General features: G+C 49.5%; 6 protein-coding genes across 6 annotated transcripts; 3 read left to right on the top strand and 3 right to left on the bottom strand.

Annotated features, from left to right (window-relative positions):
* Positions 1-5,490: 5,490 nt before the first annotated feature.
* Positions 5,491-6,256, bottom strand: GGI43DRAFT_233364 (uncharacterized protein). Its single transcript, XM_083200557.1, has 2 exons — positions 5,682-6,256; positions 5,491-5,627 (listed from the first exon to the last, which is right to left on the bottom strand). Exon 1 carries the CDS (start codon positions 6,127-6,129, stop codon positions 5,764-5,766), a length of 366 nt encoding a protein of 121 aa, XP_083063746.1. The 5' UTR covers positions 6,130-6,256; the 3' UTR covers positions 5,491-5,627; positions 5,682-5,763.
* A 464-nt stretch (positions 6,257-6,720) lies between these two features.
* On the top strand, positions 6,721-10,922 carry GGI43DRAFT_233284 (ras guanine nucleotide exchange factor domain-containing protein). The gene is made up of 2 exons (XM_083200555.1): positions 6,721-7,507; positions 7,574-10,922. The coding sequence occupies exons 1-2, from the start codon at positions 6,947-6,949 to the stop codon at positions 10,730-10,732; spliced, it is 3,720 nt and encodes a 1,239-aa protein (XP_083063745.1). The 5' UTR covers positions 6,721-6,946; the 3' UTR covers positions 10,733-10,922.
* Positions 10,923-13,628: 2,706 nt separating this feature from the next.
* Positions 13,629-14,007, top strand: GGI43DRAFT_233267 (uncharacterized protein). Its single transcript, XM_083200554.1, has one exon. It carries the CDS (start codon positions 13,712-13,714, stop codon positions 13,925-13,927), a length of 216 nt encoding a protein of 71 aa, XP_083063744.1. The 5' UTR covers positions 13,629-13,711; the 3' UTR covers positions 13,928-14,007.
* Positions 14,008-16,525: 2,518 nt separating this feature from the next.
* On the top strand, positions 16,526-18,571 carry GGI43DRAFT_233228 (major facilitator superfamily domain-containing protein). Its single transcript, XM_083200553.1, has 3 exons — positions 16,526-17,318; positions 17,423-18,107; positions 18,169-18,571. The coding sequence occupies exons 1-3, from the start codon at positions 16,734-16,736 to the stop codon at positions 18,408-18,410; spliced, it is 1,512 nt and encodes a 503-aa protein (XP_083063743.1). The 5' UTR covers positions 16,526-16,733; the 3' UTR covers positions 18,411-18,571.
* On the bottom strand, positions 18,536-19,136 carry GGI43DRAFT_233216 (uncharacterized protein). Its single transcript, XM_083200552.1, has one exon. It carries the CDS (start codon positions 19,054-19,056, stop codon positions 18,733-18,735), a length of 324 nt encoding a protein of 107 aa, XP_083063742.1. The 5' UTR covers positions 19,057-19,136; the 3' UTR covers positions 18,536-18,732.
* GGI43DRAFT_233202 (uncharacterized protein) lies at positions 19,137-20,298 on the bottom strand. Its single transcript, XM_083200551.1, has one exon. It carries the CDS (start codon positions 20,107-20,109, stop codon positions 19,216-19,218), a length of 894 nt encoding a protein of 297 aa, XP_083063741.1. The 5' UTR covers positions 20,110-20,298; the 3' UTR covers positions 19,137-19,215.
* Positions 20,299-20,360: the final 62 nt, after the last annotated feature.

Genomic DNA, 20,360 nt, shown 5'->3' with positions numbered 1-20,360 from the left:
AGTATATCGTGACATGCAGCACAGACCGTGGCTGAGCAACCGGTGAGGCCATTGCAGCACGACACTGGGGGCCACCGGTAAGCCAAAACGCCAAGTACTGCTCGCATACTTGTATAACATTACTATCTCAAGAAGCCGAGAGCAGGAGGCGTTTTGGACAGGGCAGTGCTTTGTTTTGTGGCAACACCGCTCTCTGACTGGTGAGCCGCGGTCCCCTGTTCGCTTCATGCACATGTTATGCAAGTGGTAGACATAGAGTAGGTAGTATCGCTCACATGCGAATCCATGGGCCGACATCAGCGGTGCAACAACCATTTCGGGGAAATCATATCGTGCATCCGTCGCTGTCGCAGCACATTTGGCTGTTGGTTTGTGGCGTTGGTGCCCATTGCTAGGACCAATGGATGGCCTTTGCTTCTCGGATTCTATACGAAACGCTGCTCATTTCCTAACCTCACACGAAAACTTTTCCCAACAGCTCCGCACATTGAAAAAAATGTTCAAAGTGCGTCATAGTTGGCAACAGTAGTGGCATGATTCTGGCGTATATAAGTGACGCTAATCGGCCTCTTCCGACAACTATCTGTCATCGCTTTCGGTATGGGTGTATCCGGTTTCACTAACACGCCCACCTGTCTATCAACTATGGCGGGATCCCAGTTCCGTCGATCGGAAAGGGGTCAGGTATCCGTAGATAAGCAGCATATTGAATCCACGTAAATTTCATCACGCTTTTCATGATTTTGATCTGGGGAAGAAAAAGGAAGAAGATTCATACCTAGCGTTGGCATAGCGGTGGTTATGTCCAGAGCAAAAGCCGTAACTCCGCACTGCAAGCGAAAATTAACATGGGTCATTCATACTATTAATATTTAGCCCTCAGCCTCAGGCAAGCCGAAGATGCGGCTGATGAGATGAGCAAAAGACTGGTCAGACTATAATAAATCTGTAGCCAATTTTCGATAGGCGAAATAAAGCCAGCCGTGGTTCGGCTGTTGGAACAAAGCTCCTTCATCCGTCAAGACGTGGGCTCCATAACCTGAGATGGAGGCTAAAAAATCTATACGGGCTAAGAAGTCTCGTCAAGAAAGCATACCATACGAGATCTGATCTCAAATAATATCTCTTGGCAGTTGTCCGATAGTGGGCTCCATCTCTGTGCACTGGTCTGCTCGCTCGTATATTTCTCATCCAATTTTAGGTCGCACTTCAATAACATCAATGACTATTCCGCCCCCAGGATGCATTCAATCCCGCGTTGACTCAGACACGTCTCGAGCTAGGGAGCGGTACGGCAGACAAGCAGGGTAGCAACGCCAGACCCTCAACTTCGACAGCACTAACCAACGCCACCTGAAGGCGCCAGTCCAAGCTTGTCGCTTAGTATCTTGAAGACGGAACGCAATCCGTATGGCCAGTATTATGGTCCGTGGTCTCCTATTTCCCATATTGCTTTAGGGATCTTCTAAATTCAAGCTCTTATCCCAAAGAGCTCACGTCTAGCGCTTGAGAGACGTTGCCTCGATCGACTGGACTAATGTCGCATCTGTTTTGTTTGGTTAGCATACGGCCTGCTATAACAGGAAGAAGAGAATTATTGTTGGCCGAGTGAATGTACATCAATTCTAGCCGAGTATTGAGTGTGTCCTAATGAAGACATACCTACAGCCAATCCAACGAGTATATCGGAGGTCGACTGGGACAGCCTGGCTTTCGTGGCCAATCTTGGTCATACGTTTCCTTGGGTGATCTCTAGCCCAGCCACTGTCCATGTCGCTTCTGATGGCTTCCCATAGCGTGCAAGATTGGAAGAATGAACCTCACATGTAGAATAAAAGGCGAATAAAAGTCTGGACATGTGCCACCTATTGTTGATCGGGTGCGTTGAACCGTTGATCCTACCTGTAGCTTCACATGCCTACCTGGCATAATGCTCTGGTCTTGATCGTCATGATCTACAGGTGACAATGCGGCCGGAGCTTCTCGGCTCTTCCTCGGATTCAGGATGTCTACAATGTTTCACTCAAATCTTCTAGGCCTGCTGCCTGATGTGCAGTGCTGAACTTCTATACCTAGAGTCTGATAATGTTAGAAGCGCTGCAAACTCATGGCATAGTAGTTCTAAATTAGAGGAGCCCTCCAACACCAACCGCCCGCCATTTCTTACCTATAATTCTAGGCGTAATAACCTCATGGTGACAATGGCCATATTAATTATGGCAGCCATAATCACAATTACAGTGCTAGTGCTTTAAGAGTGAAGCTGGGTAAAAGCTACAAGTAGATGAACGCTCTTGGGCGGCCTCGTTATGTCCGATGCCGCTCTCACGCGCTACGCCATAGAGGTGATAGTAATATTAGTGCCTAGAGCTCTCGCCTATGAGCTCCGCACTTGAGCGGCGGGCTCAGCAGCGGACCTGGCTCCGTAGATCTGGGACGGGAGTTGGCTGACATTCGTGTACTGCCGGTAGCTCATAGCATTAGTCCTGATCCTAGACGGATATTTCCGGTCAACCGTAAAACAAAGCCGAGCCTGATGTTGGGAATACCAATTGGCAAATATAGCATTCGTCGATTGCCATGATTCGTATAGGTAGGCTGTGATGATTTGGTCAGCCCATCGTCTAATTTAGTAACAATACATTGGCTTTTGCCAACTTAGCTGGCTCTCACGGTACTGATGGTAGGCATAGAGTATGATCGCAGCTGTAAGACGACAAGCTGTCAAATATCGTTGACGCATCATTCGCGCCGCCTCATCTAGCAGATATTGGGGCATCCTAGCCCACTAGCACGCACATGTAGTCTTACGTGCATAATACGTATTCCATACCCCACGAGTACAGAATACGGGGCATGCCACCTCAACACGGGAAGCTACATGGTATATATGGACTACGGGGGAGAAAGGGAGAGAGCTGTGTTGGTGATTTGGGTGTGGATCTGGACTGTACTGCCGTCGGATTTCGGGTGATGACAGCATGTACCAAAGTCACTATCCTATCCATCAGATTATTATTATTATTATAGACGTACCTTATGCTGCGTCCAAGGGGAAAAGGATATCAACAAACTGATTCTCGTTGCTTCCACGAGTCTGGCACGTGGATGGATTAGGGAGCGCTAGTACTGGTAGTGGCATAGCAAAGTGCTGAGACGTTAGTGCCTCTGGTTTGACCCTTGAGCTGCTCGCCTCTGAACGATGGGTCTGACCCGCCTAAAAGCAGGGGTCGTAAATTTAAGCAGGGCGACTTTGAATCTGAATGGCCACAATGGGTTAAGGCAAACCCAAGGCCGGAAATGGCCTTGATGGAGAAAACAGAATAGGAAATGAGGGAGCGCACGGGGGCATTTGGCCCTGAGAGCTAGCTAGCCTGCTAACCCACCAAGTAAAGCATGTCATAAGGTTATGGAGCCATAGCTTTCACGAACGAATAGGTAAGTGGGAAGACTGAGGTGATACCGTCATCTCCAAGAGATCTGCCAGCAAGCCAAACAAGAAACGATGATTGTGGAATGGTGAATATTGGGCGTCGAGCTTATGCCACAATTTGTCTTAATCGTATTTCCTCTACCGTAGATGCTTTATATAGTACGCCAAAGATAGGCCGTAGATCGAGAGGATAATGCCCAATTCGAAGGTTTTCTGGAGGTGTTGCTTGGTCTAGTATAGAAATGGGATTCTGTCAGAATTGGCATATACAGCGAGTGCTCGTAGCATGAAGCTGGGAGACTCAGGATATGTGTCAGAGCAGAGCGACACTACTGAACCTAGAATACTGGGGATGCGGCGCACTTGTCAGAAATCGATAAATCACAAATCACAGCTGTGGGCTGACAGATTGATCAGGTGTCTTGTAACCCAAGTTCCAGCAGTAGATGCTCTCTTTGTCTTTGAAAATTGGATATCGTCTTTCTTTTCGCCAATCAAAAGATGGAAAAAATGAGACAAGTGTAAAACATATTGTATGGATATCTCGGTCTGTCTTGGGCGTTATTGCTCGAAGCAAACCGCACCCTCGAGGATGCTTCTAGGTGCCTGTATTGGCTGAAACAGCTTCTGACGAGAGTGTCTTTTTTTAAGGTCTGTCTTGTATTTTAGAGACTGGAAATAGGCCCCAAGTTAAGACCTTTGGTTAACTAGCTGTTTTCTCACAGCACTATTGCTGCACGGCGGTGGCTGATATCTAGTGTGAGCTGGAGCCGTAGTTGGTTGCTAACGCAAGGACTTGTCCTGGTTTGTAATTGCAGTACGAGTAGTTGGGCGCGACTACTGCTCGGGGCAACATTACCAATGATCCCCTTTTTTCCCTTTATTTTTTTCCTCTAAAAAAGAGCTGAATTCCACTGACTCCCGGTCTGCCCGCCTGTGGTTAGTGTTTGCTGGTAGGTCAGCAATTTGAAATACGATACGAAATCGCACTCCTTATTTTGAGGAGAAGAGCGCCTCGTACTGGAGCTGCGGCTTCCGAATGGCAGCGCCATTCTTTCTCTTATTGGCATGAAAACTGATGGATCGCAAAGGGAGGGAGACTACTCAACAAAAGGTCGACTCCAGCGCCATACTACTACTACTAGTAGTAAGAGCACTAAGAGATTACAATGGCACTCAATACCCAGGGGCTTGGCCAATGTCTCCCTGCAGGATGTATCTGATAGCAATTGACTCCATAGTTTGACACCACCAGCGAATTTATTGTGGCGCAATCTAGAGTAAGGTTCCTTAGGTGGTCATCAGTGTCTATGATTGCGCCCTGGAATCGGGGCGCTCGTGCGGAGTAGGGAGCATAATAAGACGAACTCTAAAAGCTTTCGTAGTCAGCTGTCTGAGTATTTCTGACATCAAACATCATGAAAAATGAGATATACTCATAGCTGTGAGTGCAGCCTTTTCCACGGTGCGGCGCCGCCGTATTGCCTGCCATATTTCCACTGCTGGCTCTGGCCAATTTGCGTCTCAGCTTGACCGTTGCTCCCGTCGCCTCGGGAGGCGCCACTGCACAATGACATGCTGCTGCTGGTGCTATGCTAGACAGCTTGAGAGCATGGACCAAGCGTGGGCAGGGGCCACTTGGTGATGTTGGAGGAGACCTCTGCAAAACCCCTGCATGTATCCCTGCTCATGTCCTTGGCAGTCCATCAAAACCCCTGCGGATTGTCCTGTTAGCGCAGGCGCTTGGTGTGCCTCTGGCGGCTCCCCTTGTCCCCGAGCACTCTATGTTGCTGCTGTCTGTCTTCTGTCACTCTGATACCCTGGGCAAGGGACATTAGCCTCTGGTGACGAAGACAGCATCAAACATGTACAGTATCTAGGGGCGTGGATACGAGTTGGCAGCACACGCCTTTGGAGGTGACGAATTGGCCAAAGGGGGCGAGTGATTGGTGGCGAAGCGGAACATGCTGGTGGGTAGAACAAAGTAGTTACTCAGATGGACACGCACCAATCCAGCTTTTCCAAGCAATAAACAGCAGCCTCCCCGGAGCTGCCAGACTCAGAGACGGCTGTCTGACCTTTTCTTTCTTCTTGATTCCCTCACCTACGTGTGGACTTGAGCATACGAGTATCATTCGCTGCCCACTGGTTGGAAAGGACGCTGCTGTGTGGCTTTGAACTTGAACACGAAAGACGAAACGAACATTAGCTTGGAGTTCACGCAACAAAACCAAGCCGACAGACATACAGACAGACAGACGCACGACGACAATCGCAAGAGAAGCCAGATTCAAAGCGGGAAACGCCAAAAGGGCTGAACCCACCAGAGGCTATATCTGGATACGGAGTGGCCGTTGGACGACTTTGATTAAAAAAAAAACCAATCCACCCTCGCAGGCCTTTCGTCGTCGCCTGAAGCAAGAACGTGGGATCGGGTACGAAGTACATACTGCCACCAGGGAAGCGCCTGAGCCACGGGGCCAAGACACTGAATTGAGCCCACTGCGCGAACCCTTACAACGTCCAACCCTGCTCGTGCGCACCCGACTCGGATCGCCGCAGTGCATGGCCAGTCTTGCATTCCGATTCTCCCCAAAGTCTGGCCTCTGATCTCGATTCTGCCTGCACCGAACCGCTCGATTCAGCGGCTCACAGACGCACTGGCTCTCATCGTAATATCGCTTGGGCCTGTCCATCCTCGCTATAGGTGTTGACTGAAGCTGTAAGTACCCAAGTATTATTTGCTATAGCACCATCCCTGCGCTAGCTCCCAGCACCAGCTCCATCTCCAATCTCCCCCCAAAAAGAACAAAAAAAAAACATACCAAGGACAGACGGGTTCATTGCTGCGTAAGGCGGCGTCACGATCGCTCTGTGGCCCTTGAGCTGCTGGTCGTCTCCGCCATTCCCGCCATCGCCAGCATCGTGTTGTCACGGAAGCTACCGGGCGAATGAAGTGTTGTTCATTCCTGCTTGGCTCCGCTTCCCGCCTCCCATCACGACCTCCTTTCATTCCAGCCACGGCTAGGCTCTGCTTGCCACAACACAGCATCGCCGAGGCATGGTGCGCTTTTGCTGATGACGCAGTTCAGTTCGATCCATCACGTTCGGATACCAAAGCCCAAGTCTACCTCAGGAGCTGCCCTGCGCACTGCGCCACCAGCTCGTCGCTCCTGAGCTTCGGCACGACCACATCTCTTTCCACCTTCTTCTCTTAGCAGAGCTTGCATTAAACACCAAAACAACGCGATCTACAAAGCGAATAAACTAGACCCTTTTCAAATCTGCAATTTACGGCTGCTGGGAATACTGTCTTCTTCTCCTCTCGGCACACAGCACAGACGACTCTACCACTTCCTGACTATTGGATATTCGCTGTGATTCCCCCCGGGACCCGATATCAGCCTGCTTTTGTTTAAACTCTATCTGATACCGGCCATCGGGCGCTGGGTCCTGAACTGAGAGACTGTTATCCGATGACCTGATCAACAACCAGTGTCCTTGGCCCTCCCAATGCTGAGCGACAATCATATGCGAGCGAGCCTTCAGGTGGCTCCTCTGGATCTCACAAAGTCTCGACCTGAAGAGGCCGGCAATGGCTCTCCCTTAAACGACCAAACTCCCAAAGGCGAATCAAATTTGGAAACCTCACATCTTCGCTCTCAAATGACGCCACCAGTTACTCCCAATGGCTCGCAAGAGGACCTCTCCTCCGTACCTACGGCCCATATGCCGCCCGTTTTCCACAATTTCCTCCGCGCCTTTTATCCTTTTCACCCGACTCTTGCAATGGCCGATTCTAGCGTTACTCTACCACTAGACGAAGGAGACGTTGTTCTGGTGCACTCAATCCATACAAACGGATGGGCAGATGGGACGCTTCTAACATCAGGCGCCAGGGGCTGGCTTCCAACCAACTACTGCGAGGCATATGAGCCGGAGGAAATGCGCAGCCTCCTCAAAGCATTACTTAATTTTTGGGATCTACTACGAATAACAACGATTGATGAGGACCATATGTTTCAGAGCCAAGAGTTTATGAAAGGCCTCATCGGTGGAGTGCGCTATCTGCTGGTGAGTCGTCTTATAATAGATAGCGTGACTGTCAATCGGCTACTAAAACTAACATATTCCGTATAGGAGCGCACTCGATGTCTAACTCGTGAATCAATGCTCATTAAGCGATGTGATCCCCTACGCAGATGCCGCAAATCACTACTATCAGAACTTTCATCACTTGTGAAAACGGCGAAGCAGCTCCAAGACCTTCAACAAGTGGCATTTGAGTTCCCTGATGAAGTGAATGACGTCGTGGACCAAATGATATTAAAGGCGTTTAAAGTCGTCACAAAGGGAGTACGGTTTCTCGATGTTCTAGATGATGATAAGCGAGCTCACTCGTCCTCACACACCATTAATACAATGCCTCCCGTAATTGAAGAGACCTGTGTACCGCCTACACCTCCCGCAGATCGGGGTGCGTTTGCCGAACAGACGCAAACAGTTCCAGATGACCGCGCTTCTGCTGCTGCTACAGCTGGCGATGAGACTTCCCTTGCTTCTGAAGAGACCAATGCTGCTGCGCGACCAGCCCAGCCCAGCCGCTGGAGCAAGAGATTATCGTCATTGAACGCCCAGGTTGGCACCAATTCAAATCGACATTCTCAAGCTAGCATGACACATGTGAATCGTCTTTCCGCAAACATGGCTCACCGATTATCGCTAGCTGGACCATCTCCGCTTTCACGCCCTCAACACCTTGTGTCTGAGCGTCTTAGCAAAAGCCACGATAAGTTTCTTTCTCATCTTGGATCTTTCATCGGCCGCCTGCATCTGCAGTCACAATCGCGACATGAGCTTGCAACAGCCATCAAGCAGTCTGCTATTTCTGGAGGAGAGCTCATGGCTGTTGTTGATGCGGTTAGTACGCAGAGCAGCTCCATGATCAACGCCTTGGTCTCATCAAGAGATGCTCTTCTGGAGCGTATTCAAGACTTGGTGTGCGCTGCTCGGGATACTTTGGTAAATGCGGAAACAGAAGGGGCAGATATCATTATGCCACAGGATAACAACATCATGCTACATTCCGCGACAAGCTGTGTGAGGGCGGCTGGAGAATGCGTCGCATTGACAAAAGGTGTAATCGAGAGGTCAGGAGATTTTGAGCTTGAGTCTGTTGGGAATGCTCTACCTTTGGATTTAATTGTTCTGGATGCCACTGCAACTAGATCGAGGACGCCATCAGTGGCAGAGAGATCCGAGGCTGCCAGTGTCGTCGGATCGGCAAGCTCACCTGCCAGAAGCTCCCCTGCCAGAAGCTCCCCTGCCAGAAGCTCCCCTGCCAGAAGCTCCCCTGCCAGAAGCTCCACTACCAGACGGCCAAGTGTCGTGGCACTTGATAAACCTTTACCTCGTGTCCCCGATAGCCAGCCTGATGCAGAGGCTACGCCACCGGCCACTTCCCCCAAAAACTCTCGGCCCTCATCGGTAATGGGAGAAGCCGTATCCAGTCCAGCGTCCTCCGCTACATCTGTTGGTCGAACACTCCCTCCTCTCCCAAAACTTACCACAACCTCGATACCCGCAGATACGGCTGGCAATGGCTCTGCTCGCGAACAGGACCTTCACTCGTCTTTTGATAGCATGGCTGGCTCCAGTGCTGGAAGCAGCACGACATATCTGAGTAGAGACTCAGAAGTCAGTATCGTATCCCAGAGCTCAACGCGAGCCACTACCCCTGACCAAACGCTGGTTCCCCGAAACCAGCCCTCTTTATCTGAGCTGAGCGCTGCCGGAAGCTCTACTCATACCGAAGAAGCTGATGATGTCGAGTCCAAATTGTTGATGAAGACATACGCACACGAACTAGTGTTCAACAAAGAAGGCCAAGTGACGGGTGGTACACTTCCAGCATTGGTTGAACGTTTGACCACTCACGAAGCTACTCCCGATGCCACATTCGTTTCAACGTTTTACTTGACGTTCAGACTTTTTGCCACTCCCATACAGTTGACAGAGGCACTCATAGACCGATTTGAATATGCGGAAGAGTCGCCGCAAACCTCAGGCCCGATTCGCTTGCGGGTATATAATGCTTTCAAGGGCTGGCTTGAGTCTCACTGGCGCGACCAGACCGACCGAGATGCACTGAAGCTCATTATTCCCTTTGCTGAGAATCGGCTTAATGCTATACTACCATCTGCTGGGTCTCGGCTGCTGGAATTAACTACTCGTGTGTCTAATGAAGGCGCACTGGTGCCTCGGCTTGTCTCTTCTATGGGCAAGACTAGCACGGCCATCGGCCAATACGTTCCGGCGGATCTTCCTCTTCCCTCTTCTATCATCTCCAAGGGCCAACAAAGTGCACTGCAGTCCTTCAAAGCCGGAGGTGTCGCACCTACAATACTCGACTTTGATCCGCTAGAACTTGCCCGCCAATTGACCGTCAAGCAGATGAACATCTTTTCTGGTATCTTGCCAGAGGAGCTCCTGGCCTCTCAGTGGATGAAGAAGAGCGGAGCCGATGCTCCAAACGTCAAAGCCATGACTGCTCTATCAACCGACCTATCGAACATGGTTGCCGGTTCAATTCTTCAACATCCAGAGCTCAAAAAGCGCGCCGCCGTCATCAAGCAGTGGATCAAAATTGCACAGTCATTCTTGGAGCTTCATAACTACGATGGCTTGATGGCCATCATCTGCTCCCTTAACAGCAGCACCATCACTCGTCTGCGAAAGACTTGGGATGCGATATCACAGAAGCGTAAAGATGCGCTCCGTAGCCTGCAGGAGATTGTAGAGCCAGCACAAAACAACAAAGTTCTTCGCACAAAACTACATGACCACGTCCCTCCCTGCCTGCCGTTCCTTGGCATGTATCTTACTGACTTGACTTTTGTTGATATCGGTAACCCGTCAACGAAGCGTGTATCTTTGGGGAGCGAATCTGAAGTAGACGGCGCAGGCGGTTTGACGGTCGTCAACTTCGACAAGCATACTAAGACGGCCAAGATCATTGGTGAACTTCAACGTTTTCAAATACCTTATAGGCTGACGGAGCTGCCTGATATGCAGGACTGGTTATCAGCACAGTTTGAGCTGGTCCGTGAAGCAAGCAAAGGAAACGTTCAAGTGACATACTATCGAAAGAGTCTCTTGCTTGAACCTCGGGAACCCATCCTGAAGCGAGAGACTGCTGAGTCGCCGGCAACGGCATCGGCGGCAGCGGCTGGTCGACCCGATATTTTCGGCTGGATTACGCGTGATCGTGTTGGACAAAATTCAACACCACAAGCTTAAGGACACATGAGCTTGCCTTGTTTTCATTTCCTCCTTCCAGTCAGGAAATGAAACTTCTTAAAATTCTACGTACCGGCATCCACATATACATTTCTACCTACTTTTGATTTCGATACCCCGGCATTGTTTTCTGGTTACACTCTATGATAAATCGTGAAACGCGAGGCACTATATCGCTAAACTGAGGCGGTACTGAGCACGCCGTTGATCGGAACGACGGTTTCTTCATTGAGATGAGAATAGGCGAAAAGCTCTTATAATGCTACTAAGAGCGTCGTTTTAACTTTTCTATAATTGGGTGCCCTCGTTATTTGAAATACCTCCAGTAAAGAGGTTTATTGAATATAGGAGAGCTCAGAGGGTGCGTTGCTCCATTCTGATGCCTCACTGCACGATTTTTTTTTTTCTTTTCCTTTTTGTTGAATCGTTCGTTCGGAAGGGGGTGGAAGGTAACGGCGTTGGTGACTCTGGCTTTCAATTTTCTATCGGGTGCATGGGCGTTGGAACACAAAAGGGCCTAATTTTGGAGCAAATCCGATTGAATGAGATGATACACGATCTGTCCTTTTTTATCAAGTTGTTGGGAAGAAGTGTGAAACGCGAACATGCTTGAGCGGTCCTGGAATGGCGTCATGATAGGATGAGGTGGGTTGGAGGGCATGGTAAAAGGGGAGTTTATGTGTTACATGGAGTTAAAATCTGTATCAGATGGCAAATTAAACCAGGTAGAGCGAGTTGAAGGAAAATTTGAATTCATTTTCCATTCAAATGAAAGAAGAGTACAAATGACGGAAGCACAAGGGATCTTCTCAGAATTCGTGTTTGAAATTGCAAGCTAGCTCGATTGTCATCGGCGCCTAGTCATGGCTGAGATGGGCCGAGATGGCGATGCATATGAAAGATGTAACCCCGTACACGTGGCAGACACGGAAAGCCTATGTATACTGGCACATGCCTAGCCATGTATGTTGAAGATGGAGGGATGGAGCGGATAGAAGGCATGGAGATGTAGATGTAGATGGAGATGGAGATGGAGGCATGTCAGATGGCTTGGCTGCTGGTTAGTCTGGGACTGTCTAGGCCCAGGCTGGGGCTTTAGGTAGAGGCCGGGGAAATGGAATCCAACGTTGTGAGATCAGCTCCTTCAGATTGGACTATTGGGAGGTGGGCAAGGGACTAGAGTAAGGTGGTAAGTAGGTAGGTAACATGCTCGATTGGTTGGTGGAACCTGGGATTGTTGCTTTGCACGAGGATTGATAAGTAAAAGGGACAGGGAGTGTGGATATATTGATATGGGGAGATGATATGGAATACTGCGGTGAGTGATGTGGTGAGTTGAGCTGAAACTACTATAGAATAACTATTGAATACTTGAGCACAAGTTTTGGTCAGCATGTTGATAGAGATTCCTGTAATCTTTCTAGATTTAGTTCACGTATAATACGAATAAAGCATGAGGATCATCGCACTGTAAAAAATGACATTTGGAGATTGGCTGGTGACATGTAGTATTAGCGTGTACGTAATGAGCGTACAATGTACCTCTGATACGCCTCGCGCGACCCGTTTTAGTCTTGCCAGGCGAATGTAACATTTCTTTTCTGGAGACAAGACGCCTGGGATGAGCTGGTACAGTACGGAGCACGATCCGTATGAAGGTGTTGGTACCGTGTACCGTTTTAATTTATCCAGCGTCCGGCAACCGAGGACTCCGTTATGGAGTGAGTGTGTGGGCAAAAAGGCTTTCTTCTCGTCTATCTCGCCGTGTGTGGGCTTTTGCGCTTTCTTACTGGTTGAGGGCGTGGGGAGGCATGGAATTCATACAGTAGTGCGTTGCCGCCATTGAATTGCCAATATATTAAACCGTGAACCACACCACACCACCACACTACAAACGATAACGGATGTATCTACGCATGTATAGATGTAGGTCTAGGTACTTGTAGGTTGGAGCTCCCTGGCTCTCTCTCGGGGATGCAGCGCGCTTTGGTGAGGGGTAGCCAAAAAGATTAAAGGGATCGGCCGGTGTGCTTGGCTGGACTGCAGCAGAGCATCTCGCGGCTAGTCGGATAAGGGAACTCATAAATGCATGTATGTACATATTAGGAGGCGAGAGTGCTTACGAGAGGAACAAGTAAGAGAATGGTAATAAAAAAACTAGTTCTAGACATTGGGAGAGGAGAATACACACTCTTGCTGTCCTATTGAAATCTGGCCATTCACTGTACATGCAATTAATCACCACTGCCTCTGTTTGTAACAAGTACATCTGGGGAGAATATAGCTGGGGCCCCGCGATAGCCATTGGGAGTGTGGAGGCCCGCGCATCCTTTTGACGGGCCCCAAAGCCTCGGAACAGCATTTAGAGGAAATGTCACGAGCCAGTGCAGCGATACCCAACACAAGAGGCCATCAGCTAATTGGATTGGTATGTATCCTCTCTTGGCACAATGTTATAGCATGGCCCTAGCTGAAGACAGCTGCAGAACCCTGTACTGTTTGCTGCTGATACTGCTAGTGTCAGTATCAAGGGAGCTTCTAGCGTCCTGATTGATGGCCGAGCTGAAAAGTATGAGTCGATTCCCAAGATCTCGAAATGCTAAAATTACGGGATCATGGGGAGAGGTCAAGATAAGTCGCTACTAGAGTTAGTCAGCCGCCATGACTCTGCGGTTTTGTGGCTTGAGGAAATAGATACCGAAAAGGACGGGACGAGGGAACGTTACATGGGTGGCCTAGGCCCAACTCGGAACTTTAAAGAAACGATCTCCAGGCCAAAGGAGCTGGCGCTTCGGCTTCTCGCAGGCGGGTGACCCGTTTTCTGGCTTGGCCCCAGAGCCGGCGCTGGTCTGGTGTGGCGGCGCTCGTTGGTGCGATCGAGAAGCGCCCAAGAAGGATTTCCGAGGGTAGTTGGATTTCTGTGCAGGTTTAGCAGCGTCCCGTATCGTATCGCGTGTATCGCGCTCGTATGGCGGTAGGATGCTGGCAATGGGATGGGATAGGATGGGATGCTGCTGCGTCTACTGTACTACTGCATCATGTGGCGTGTCATGCGCTCTCTCTCTCTCTCTCTCTCTCGTAATGTGCGAGCATGTGCCGGACACGAGGATTCAATGCCTGGACAAGTACCGTTTACTGCTGATGGCGCGAAGGAAGTGCTGTAGCACCAGTGCCGGCTACGGTATCAGAGCCTGATAGCCGAAGATGAAGCGACCGCCAGTACATGCTTTGTTCCATGAATCAGCCTGCAGCCTCTTATCCTCATCATGTGGCTACCATAATTTGTGCTAGCACCACTGGCTCCTAGCTGGCCCCCATGCCGAAGCGCGCCCCGCCCCGGACCTTTTTCCCTCCTCAGGGTGCAGCACAGTCTCGCGGCATCGGCTGCTGTTTAGCCCATTGGGAATTTCGCCCAGGGGTCGCAGGCGGCCAGTCAGCGCGAGCTCTGCTGGAGGCTAATGTTCGTTTTTGCATTTCGAGGGGCGGTGGCGGACGCCTCGATCTGTGCCAAATCCCCAAGGTGACCAACCAGCGGCTGGGGCCATTCGGGCCTTCATCCGCGAGCTGACAGGTTCGTTTTGGTGATATCGCAGGGGTGGGAGAGGACGACAGGCAAGAGGTACAGCGCCCTTGTTCGCTAAAGGCAACTTTTTTTTTTGTTTCCCCCAGAGCAATTGGCATTGCCTGACGAGTTGGGAGGGACCCCAGCTCGGCTTACTGGACGATGTGAGATACGAGGACCCAGCCTTATCCGATACGGGTAGGAGGGAAGGATGTAGCGTGGCCAGCCTGTGAGGTGGCCAGGGATGGCCTCCTCGATGCCAACGCCTTGTTTTTGCTTGGTGGAAGCGAGCGATGAGGATTTGGCGAGCGGGCAGAGAGCAGATGAAAATCAGCTAATTGGGTATGGGGAAGAATCTGGGGGACGGGCAGAGCGATTCAAACAGCGGGCTTGACTCCAACCTAAACTGCAACGCCACCACACCCATTCGCAAAAAAATATAAATAATAAAAAATAGAATACATACTATACAAAGTAGGACCAAAAGAGTAGTTACTCCAACTCTATAGGAGACAGCCACACCGCGGGGCAAAGACGGCTCAGAAAAGTTGTTCCCTTGTTCGGACCCTGCCTTTCTGCATCTGCCTACTAGTGCAGGAAAAGCAATATCGAATGCGACATGGGTTGCATTTTGCCTTTGACCAATGCGTGTGCTGCTGCTACATGCTGGCTGGCGGTTGAAACCAACAGAGCCGTCCAATCTCTCAGATGACGGGCTACATACACCTTTGCTATCACAGTCATGAGTACATGCGATACCGATCCTATCTTTGGCCCAACAACTTCACCCCACGGCTGCTACCTTGAGGTTATCTCATGTACTTCCGTACCTACCAGGCTATATCCATTCATTGAAATTCATTGCGATCTCGACTCTGGCATTTCATCAGTCGCGTGCTGCTGTGGCGGCCTAGCCGAGTGGCGCTGCTCCACCAGACGGCTCCTCGCTCATCAAAAAAAAGAAAAGCCAAACCCTGGTCTCCTTTTCGCTGGGTATTAGTGCATTTTTTTTTTAACCCATTCTAATCTGTAATTCTTTACGTACTGTATCAATTTGTTCCTAGCTGGCTTTTTGTCTTGTGACGGTGTGAACTTTTTTTTTTTTTTTGGTGTCGGCCGCCTAAGATACGAGGGCAGACGCCAATCTTGCCGTGTTGAAGCATGTTACTCCCTATCAGTGCAGCGTGTCATGCCATCTCATCTGCTGTCAGGGCGTGATAGATAATGATCCATCTTTGATATCTCGTTATCATTCTCCCGACGTCGGGAAAACGGTATTCTATAATAAGTAGATTGTAAAAGATATCGTATCGGTATGCATCGGCCAAAAGCACAAGGCACATGCCAACCACTGATTGTCACTCCACGCCGTGGATCATGCCTGAGGTACGCCTGTTGGTTGCTCTGGCAATTGTTGGCAGGTACGTACATACCTGTGCCACCAGCTGCAAAACATCACGGAACTCTTCTCGTTGTTCTCTCAAAAGCCACCACCATCATCATGGCTCTCGGCCCAGCGAACCGCTCTCCTGCTATCTCGTCTCCTCTGCAACGGACAGGACTAGCACGGCTTGTACGAGCACTAGTCAGCGCCCTTCCCACATTCCCGATTGTCACGTAGCCTGTTGATGCAACCTTTCTTCTTGATCCACCCCGTTACGCTCAGGGCCAACAGCGACCCCTGCCCGTCCTCCAAGGTCGCATTGCCGTACTTATTAACATTTTAGCTTAGCCAACCAGGTCCTCTTTCGTCCAGCGCAGGCTCTCGCGCATTTCCCTTGGCTGCTACCAACGCCCCGGGATCCACGTTGTATGCACTCTGCTTGCACGAGGCTAGGCACTAGGTACCGTCTGGCGGCCATCCTTCTCTACACTCCTTTCTCGTACAGCAGTCGCCTCCAAGGTACCAGTCCGCATGCTGATGATTGTGGTGTGACTTTGTGGTCCATCATCCAGCCGCTGCCCCCAGCTCAGTCTCCGCACCAATTCCTGGTTGCCTCGCCGCTCATCCGTCCATCCATAGGACCATAATAGAAAGTGGTTGCTGGAGAGCTAGTCTGGTGCTAAAAGTCAAGCAACCTTGACCTTGGCCCTTTGGTCGTTCCATCCCCTGGAAGCAATTGCGGGATGGGGTAGCCCTGCCGATACTACCCTCCAAAAGCACTGGGCCCGTCAGATCTGCGCCACGACAATTCATATATCATCAGGTCCCCCAGATTCCTTTCTGGATCCTCTCTTGAGCTTTTCTTTTCTTCAGTGTCCGCTCCTCAATCTTGTTCCACGGCTTCGGCTACCTCCCGTTGGAACTTGCGTGCGCAGCTCCGCCAACCCCAAGACAGATCCGCTCTGCTTGCTGCCGAGCGTTGATATCCTCGACAAAGAAATTCCCCCTTCAGGCTTATAAGCAATTAGGAAAGGCCTGAGCCTCTCTTCTTCGCCATGGCTGATGAAGAGAAGCACGTCGTGGAAGCTACCGGACAGGTGGCTCCCGTCGACGAATACGCCGCCGCCCAGAACGAGTATGTAGACCGACCCGCGGGATGGATCTACAAGGGCTACAAGCTCTTTGGCCGTGAGATCTACTTCGCCTCACCCAGAATCCAGCTGTTGCTGGTTGCCCTGGTGTGTTTCCTCTGCCCCGGCATGTACAACTCTCTCAGTGGTCTGGGAGGTGGTGGTCAAGTCGACACCACGGCCCAGGATCACTCCTCCGTCGCTCTGTACTCTACCTTCGCCGTCGTTGGGTTCTTCTCTGGCACCTTTGCCAACCGTCTCGGTCTTCGTCTCACTATCGGTATTGGTGGTCTTGGTTACTGCATCTACAGCGCCTCTTTCCTCAGCTACAACCACAACAAGAATGTCGGCTTCGTCATCTTTGCTGGTGCTTTCCTCGGTGTGTGTGCCGGTCTGCTCTGGACTGCTCAGGGTGCTGTCATGATGTCTTATCCCCCTGAGAACAAGAAGGGTCGCTATATCTCGACCTTTTGGATCATTTTCAACCTTGGCGCCGTCATTGGTTCTCTGGTATGTGATTTCCCCCTTTTCTCTTATAATGGGTCTCTCGATTTTTTTTTCTTTTTCCAAAGCTCATCTTCATCAATGGCTGATGCTAACCTGTTCGACTATAGATCCCTCTGGCTCAGAACATTGAGAACCACACCGGAACTGTCAGCGATGGCACCTATGCTGCTTTCATCGTTCTCATGTTCCTCGGTTTGGTTGTCGCCTTCTTCTTGCTGGATGCCGACAAGGTCATTCGTGAGGATGGCACCAAGATTGTCCTGATGAAGAACCCTACATGGCAGTCTGAATTCCTCGGTCTGTGGCAGACTATTTACAACGCCCCCTGGGTTCTTCTTCTGTTCCCCATGTTCTTCGCTTCCAACATCTTCTACACCTACCAGAACAACGACATGAACGCTGCTGCTTTCAACATCCGTACTCGATCTCTCAACAACCTGCTGTACTGGCTCGCCCAGATCATCGGTGCTGTTATCAACGGTTACGCTCTGGATTACTCTGGCATTGGCCGTTCCATGCGCGCCAAGCTGTCCTTTGCTTTCCTTTTCGTTCTCACCTTTGCCATCTGGGGCGGTGGTTATGCTTGGCAGAAGATGCAGCCCACTCGTGACGTTGTCTCTCAGCCCAACTACGAGCCAAACAAGGTTGACTGGACCGATGGTGGCCATCTCTTCATTGGACCCATGTTCCTGTACTTCTTCTACGGATTCTACGATGCCATCTGGCAGACCAACATCTACTGGTGGATGGGATCATTGTCCAACTCTGGCCGCAAGACTGCCAACTTGGCTGGTAAGTTTTTCTTGTTTCATCGGACACCTGGGTCGATCCATTTACTAACAAGTCTTGATAGGTTTCTACAAGGGTTTCCAGTCCGCTGGTGCCGCTATTTTCTGGCGTCTCGACTCTCTCAACACCCCTTACAACACCATGTTTGGCGCCACCTGGGGTGTCCTCGCCGGATCCCTGATCCTGGCTGCACCCGTTGTCTTCTTGAAGATCAAGGACCACGTCTCGGTTGAAGAGGATCTGAAGTTCAGTGACGAGACAATCGAGGATGTCGTCGTTGGTGCTAACAAGCACGTGGAGGCATAAACATATGTATATGTACATGAGTAAAAGGGTGGTTAATGATTTATTGCTATAGTCGGACGGTTGGAGAATCCGGCTTTGGGTTTGGATGATTGTGAAGCGTTTTCGAACGTTAATGCTCCTGATTTTAAATGATTTAATGCATGGCTTTTAAGCAAGCCTCTTATTCCCATATATTTAAATTCAATACCAAGGACACGTTATTACTGTGGAGTAATTTTCTCTTTTTCGTTCGCTCATTTGTTCATTCATTATCTTGAAAAGATACAATAGTCAAGTCCTGGCAAAATAAATGTCCAGGTAGATATGCTATAATATATATGCACTAAGGTTCGTGGTGAATCATAGTTACCCAATTGCTCTCTCGAAAAGCATATGGTATATAGAAATAAAACGAGTTGGTGAGTATAATGCCGCCACATATCAGCTCTACAAAGGCTGCAATACAGGCCATTAGACTACACCAATAGGTCTTATTATGATGCGATTTGCCGCAGAATGTCACAAGGATACTCAATACCCTGTAATCACGTTTCTCAAGGATGATGTTAAGAAATTCCTCAGTACTAGCGAAGAGAAGAATTGTCGCCACGGCTAACCATGATAGGGCGCTTAATATTATCATGAATCGGATAAATCGAGTCAACATTAAGGGAGTCGATCTTGCGTCCTTAGTATATCGGTTTATGAAGATAAAATGAGCTGAAATATATATGATCGATGCGCAAACAGTCGCTAAACATGCGCTGTAAGATTGTCAGGATCTGCTAGAGAGATTATGGCTCTTACATCACTCAAGGAGCTTACATTAAACTCGTTGAAAGTGAGTCATTAAACATGTATTGGCGACAAATTGAACCATCAATGTAGGAACGATTACGTATATAGTGTAGATACTGAATGGGTAGAAATGGGAACCATGACCTCGTGACCGCCAACGAAATTTAGGTGCAAAATGAAGGCGTATGACTTGTGTAGCAGGACTTTCACAGCGGAGGGGAGTTTCGCAATGTTCTTCTTGAACCTCCTGGATAGATGAACTATCAGTCTCCGTCACAGCGTTCGGTTGATGCCTATACATCTCGCCAAGGGCGTCGTCTGAGTAGGCCTCGTCGTCCAAACTGGCTTCATCGGATGAATGAGGTGATAGAATCCTGAGATAGACATCCTCAGGCTTCGGTCGGTGTTGCTGACTGAAACGTTGATAGAAATAGATGGCGCTTAAACAGATATCAAGCGTATGCCATAAATAAATGAATGCTATGAAAAACAGAATCATTTTTAGGTAGACTGAAAATTGAGAAATTCCGGTGATAAAGATATTTAGAATAGGAGGTGGTAGCTGCAGAGTGCTTAAAACACAGTGAATGAAAGCAATACGTTTCGGTGATGTGCATAGCCCGATACTAAATCCTAACGGTATCAAAATGATGGCACAAGAAAGCATCGGCAATATGAAGAGCGCCAAACATTCCACTATAAGTGAGGATCCGATGTGTAGAATGGCATTTGGGGCGTACACCAAGGTGGTGCAGATGGGCGTCCAGAGAAGGCTGTTCACGATTTTGTAATCATTTGTATCGAACTCATATAATGGGAAGTTTGGTGAAACGGTGAAATCCGAAAGGGCGATCCGGTATGGCGAATCGTTCTCATTAATGATCTGTGATTCTGACATTGAGACTGGACGGGTGGCTGCCATGGCCGTTGAAACAGAAGGAAATGAGCAACCCGGGTTTCTTGGTGAGATTAAGAATAGGATAGATGTGCGCCGAAAGAAGGAAGAAAAAGATAAAAAAGAAGGGTGTGAATATAACCTTTTTCTTCTCGTTTTAATAATGATGATGATGATGATGATTATGAAATGCGGTCTCAAACGGAGGGTTTAAATGGAAGAATTAGAGAGAGGTGTTGCAGCGTATCAGATTTGATCAGGCAGGATGCGAGGCAGCA

The sequence above is a fragment of the Trichoderma evansii genome (assembly GCF_050947405.1).
Source record: "Trichoderma evansii strain SZMC 28006 chromosome Unknown GGI43scaffold_3, whole genome shotgun sequence".
Taxonomy (NCBI): Eukaryota; Fungi; Ascomycota; class Sordariomycetes; order Hypocreales; family Hypocreaceae; genus Trichoderma; species Trichoderma evansii.
Note: the sequence above shows the minus strand (reverse complement) of the source record. Positions and strands in the feature narration are given on the sequence as shown.

Excerpts from the sequence above, each read along its gene's own strand:
- GGI43DRAFT_233202 (XM_083200551.1), bottom strand. The coding sequence starts at position 20,109 with ATGGCAGCCACCCGTCCAGTCTCAATGTCAGAATCACAGATCATTAAT.
- GGI43DRAFT_233216 (XM_083200552.1), bottom strand. The coding sequence starts at position 19,056 with ATGTTGACTCGATTTATCCGATTCATGATAATATTAAGCGCCCTATCA.
- GGI43DRAFT_233228 (XM_083200553.1), top strand. The coding sequence starts at position 16,734 with ATGGCTGATGAAGAGAAGCACGTCGTGGAAGCTACCGGACAGGTGGCT. Across the intron at positions 17,319-17,422 it reads GCGCCGTCATTGGTTCTCTG|ATCCCTCTGGCTCAGAACAT; the intron begins GTATGTGATTTC and ends GTTCGACTATAG. Across the intron at positions 18,108-18,168 it reads CAAGACTGCCAACTTGGCTG|GTTTCTACAAGGGTTTCCAG; the intron begins GTAAGTTTTTCT and ends AAGTCTTGATAG.
- GGI43DRAFT_233267 (XM_083200554.1), top strand. The coding sequence starts at position 13,712 with ATGCTGGCAATGGGATGGGATAGGATGGGATGCTGCTGCGTCTACTGT.
- GGI43DRAFT_233284 (XM_083200555.1), top strand. The coding sequence starts at position 6,947 with ATGCTGAGCGACAATCATATGCGAGCGAGCCTTCAGGTGGCTCCTCTG. Across the intron at positions 7,508-7,573 it reads GTGGAGTGCGCTATCTGCTG|GAGCGCACTCGATGTCTAAC; the intron begins GTGAGTCGTCTT and ends TATTCCGTATAG.
- GGI43DRAFT_233364 (XM_083200557.1), bottom strand. The coding sequence starts at position 6,129 with ATGGACAGGCCCAAGCGATATTACGATGAGAGCCAGTGCGTCTGTGAG.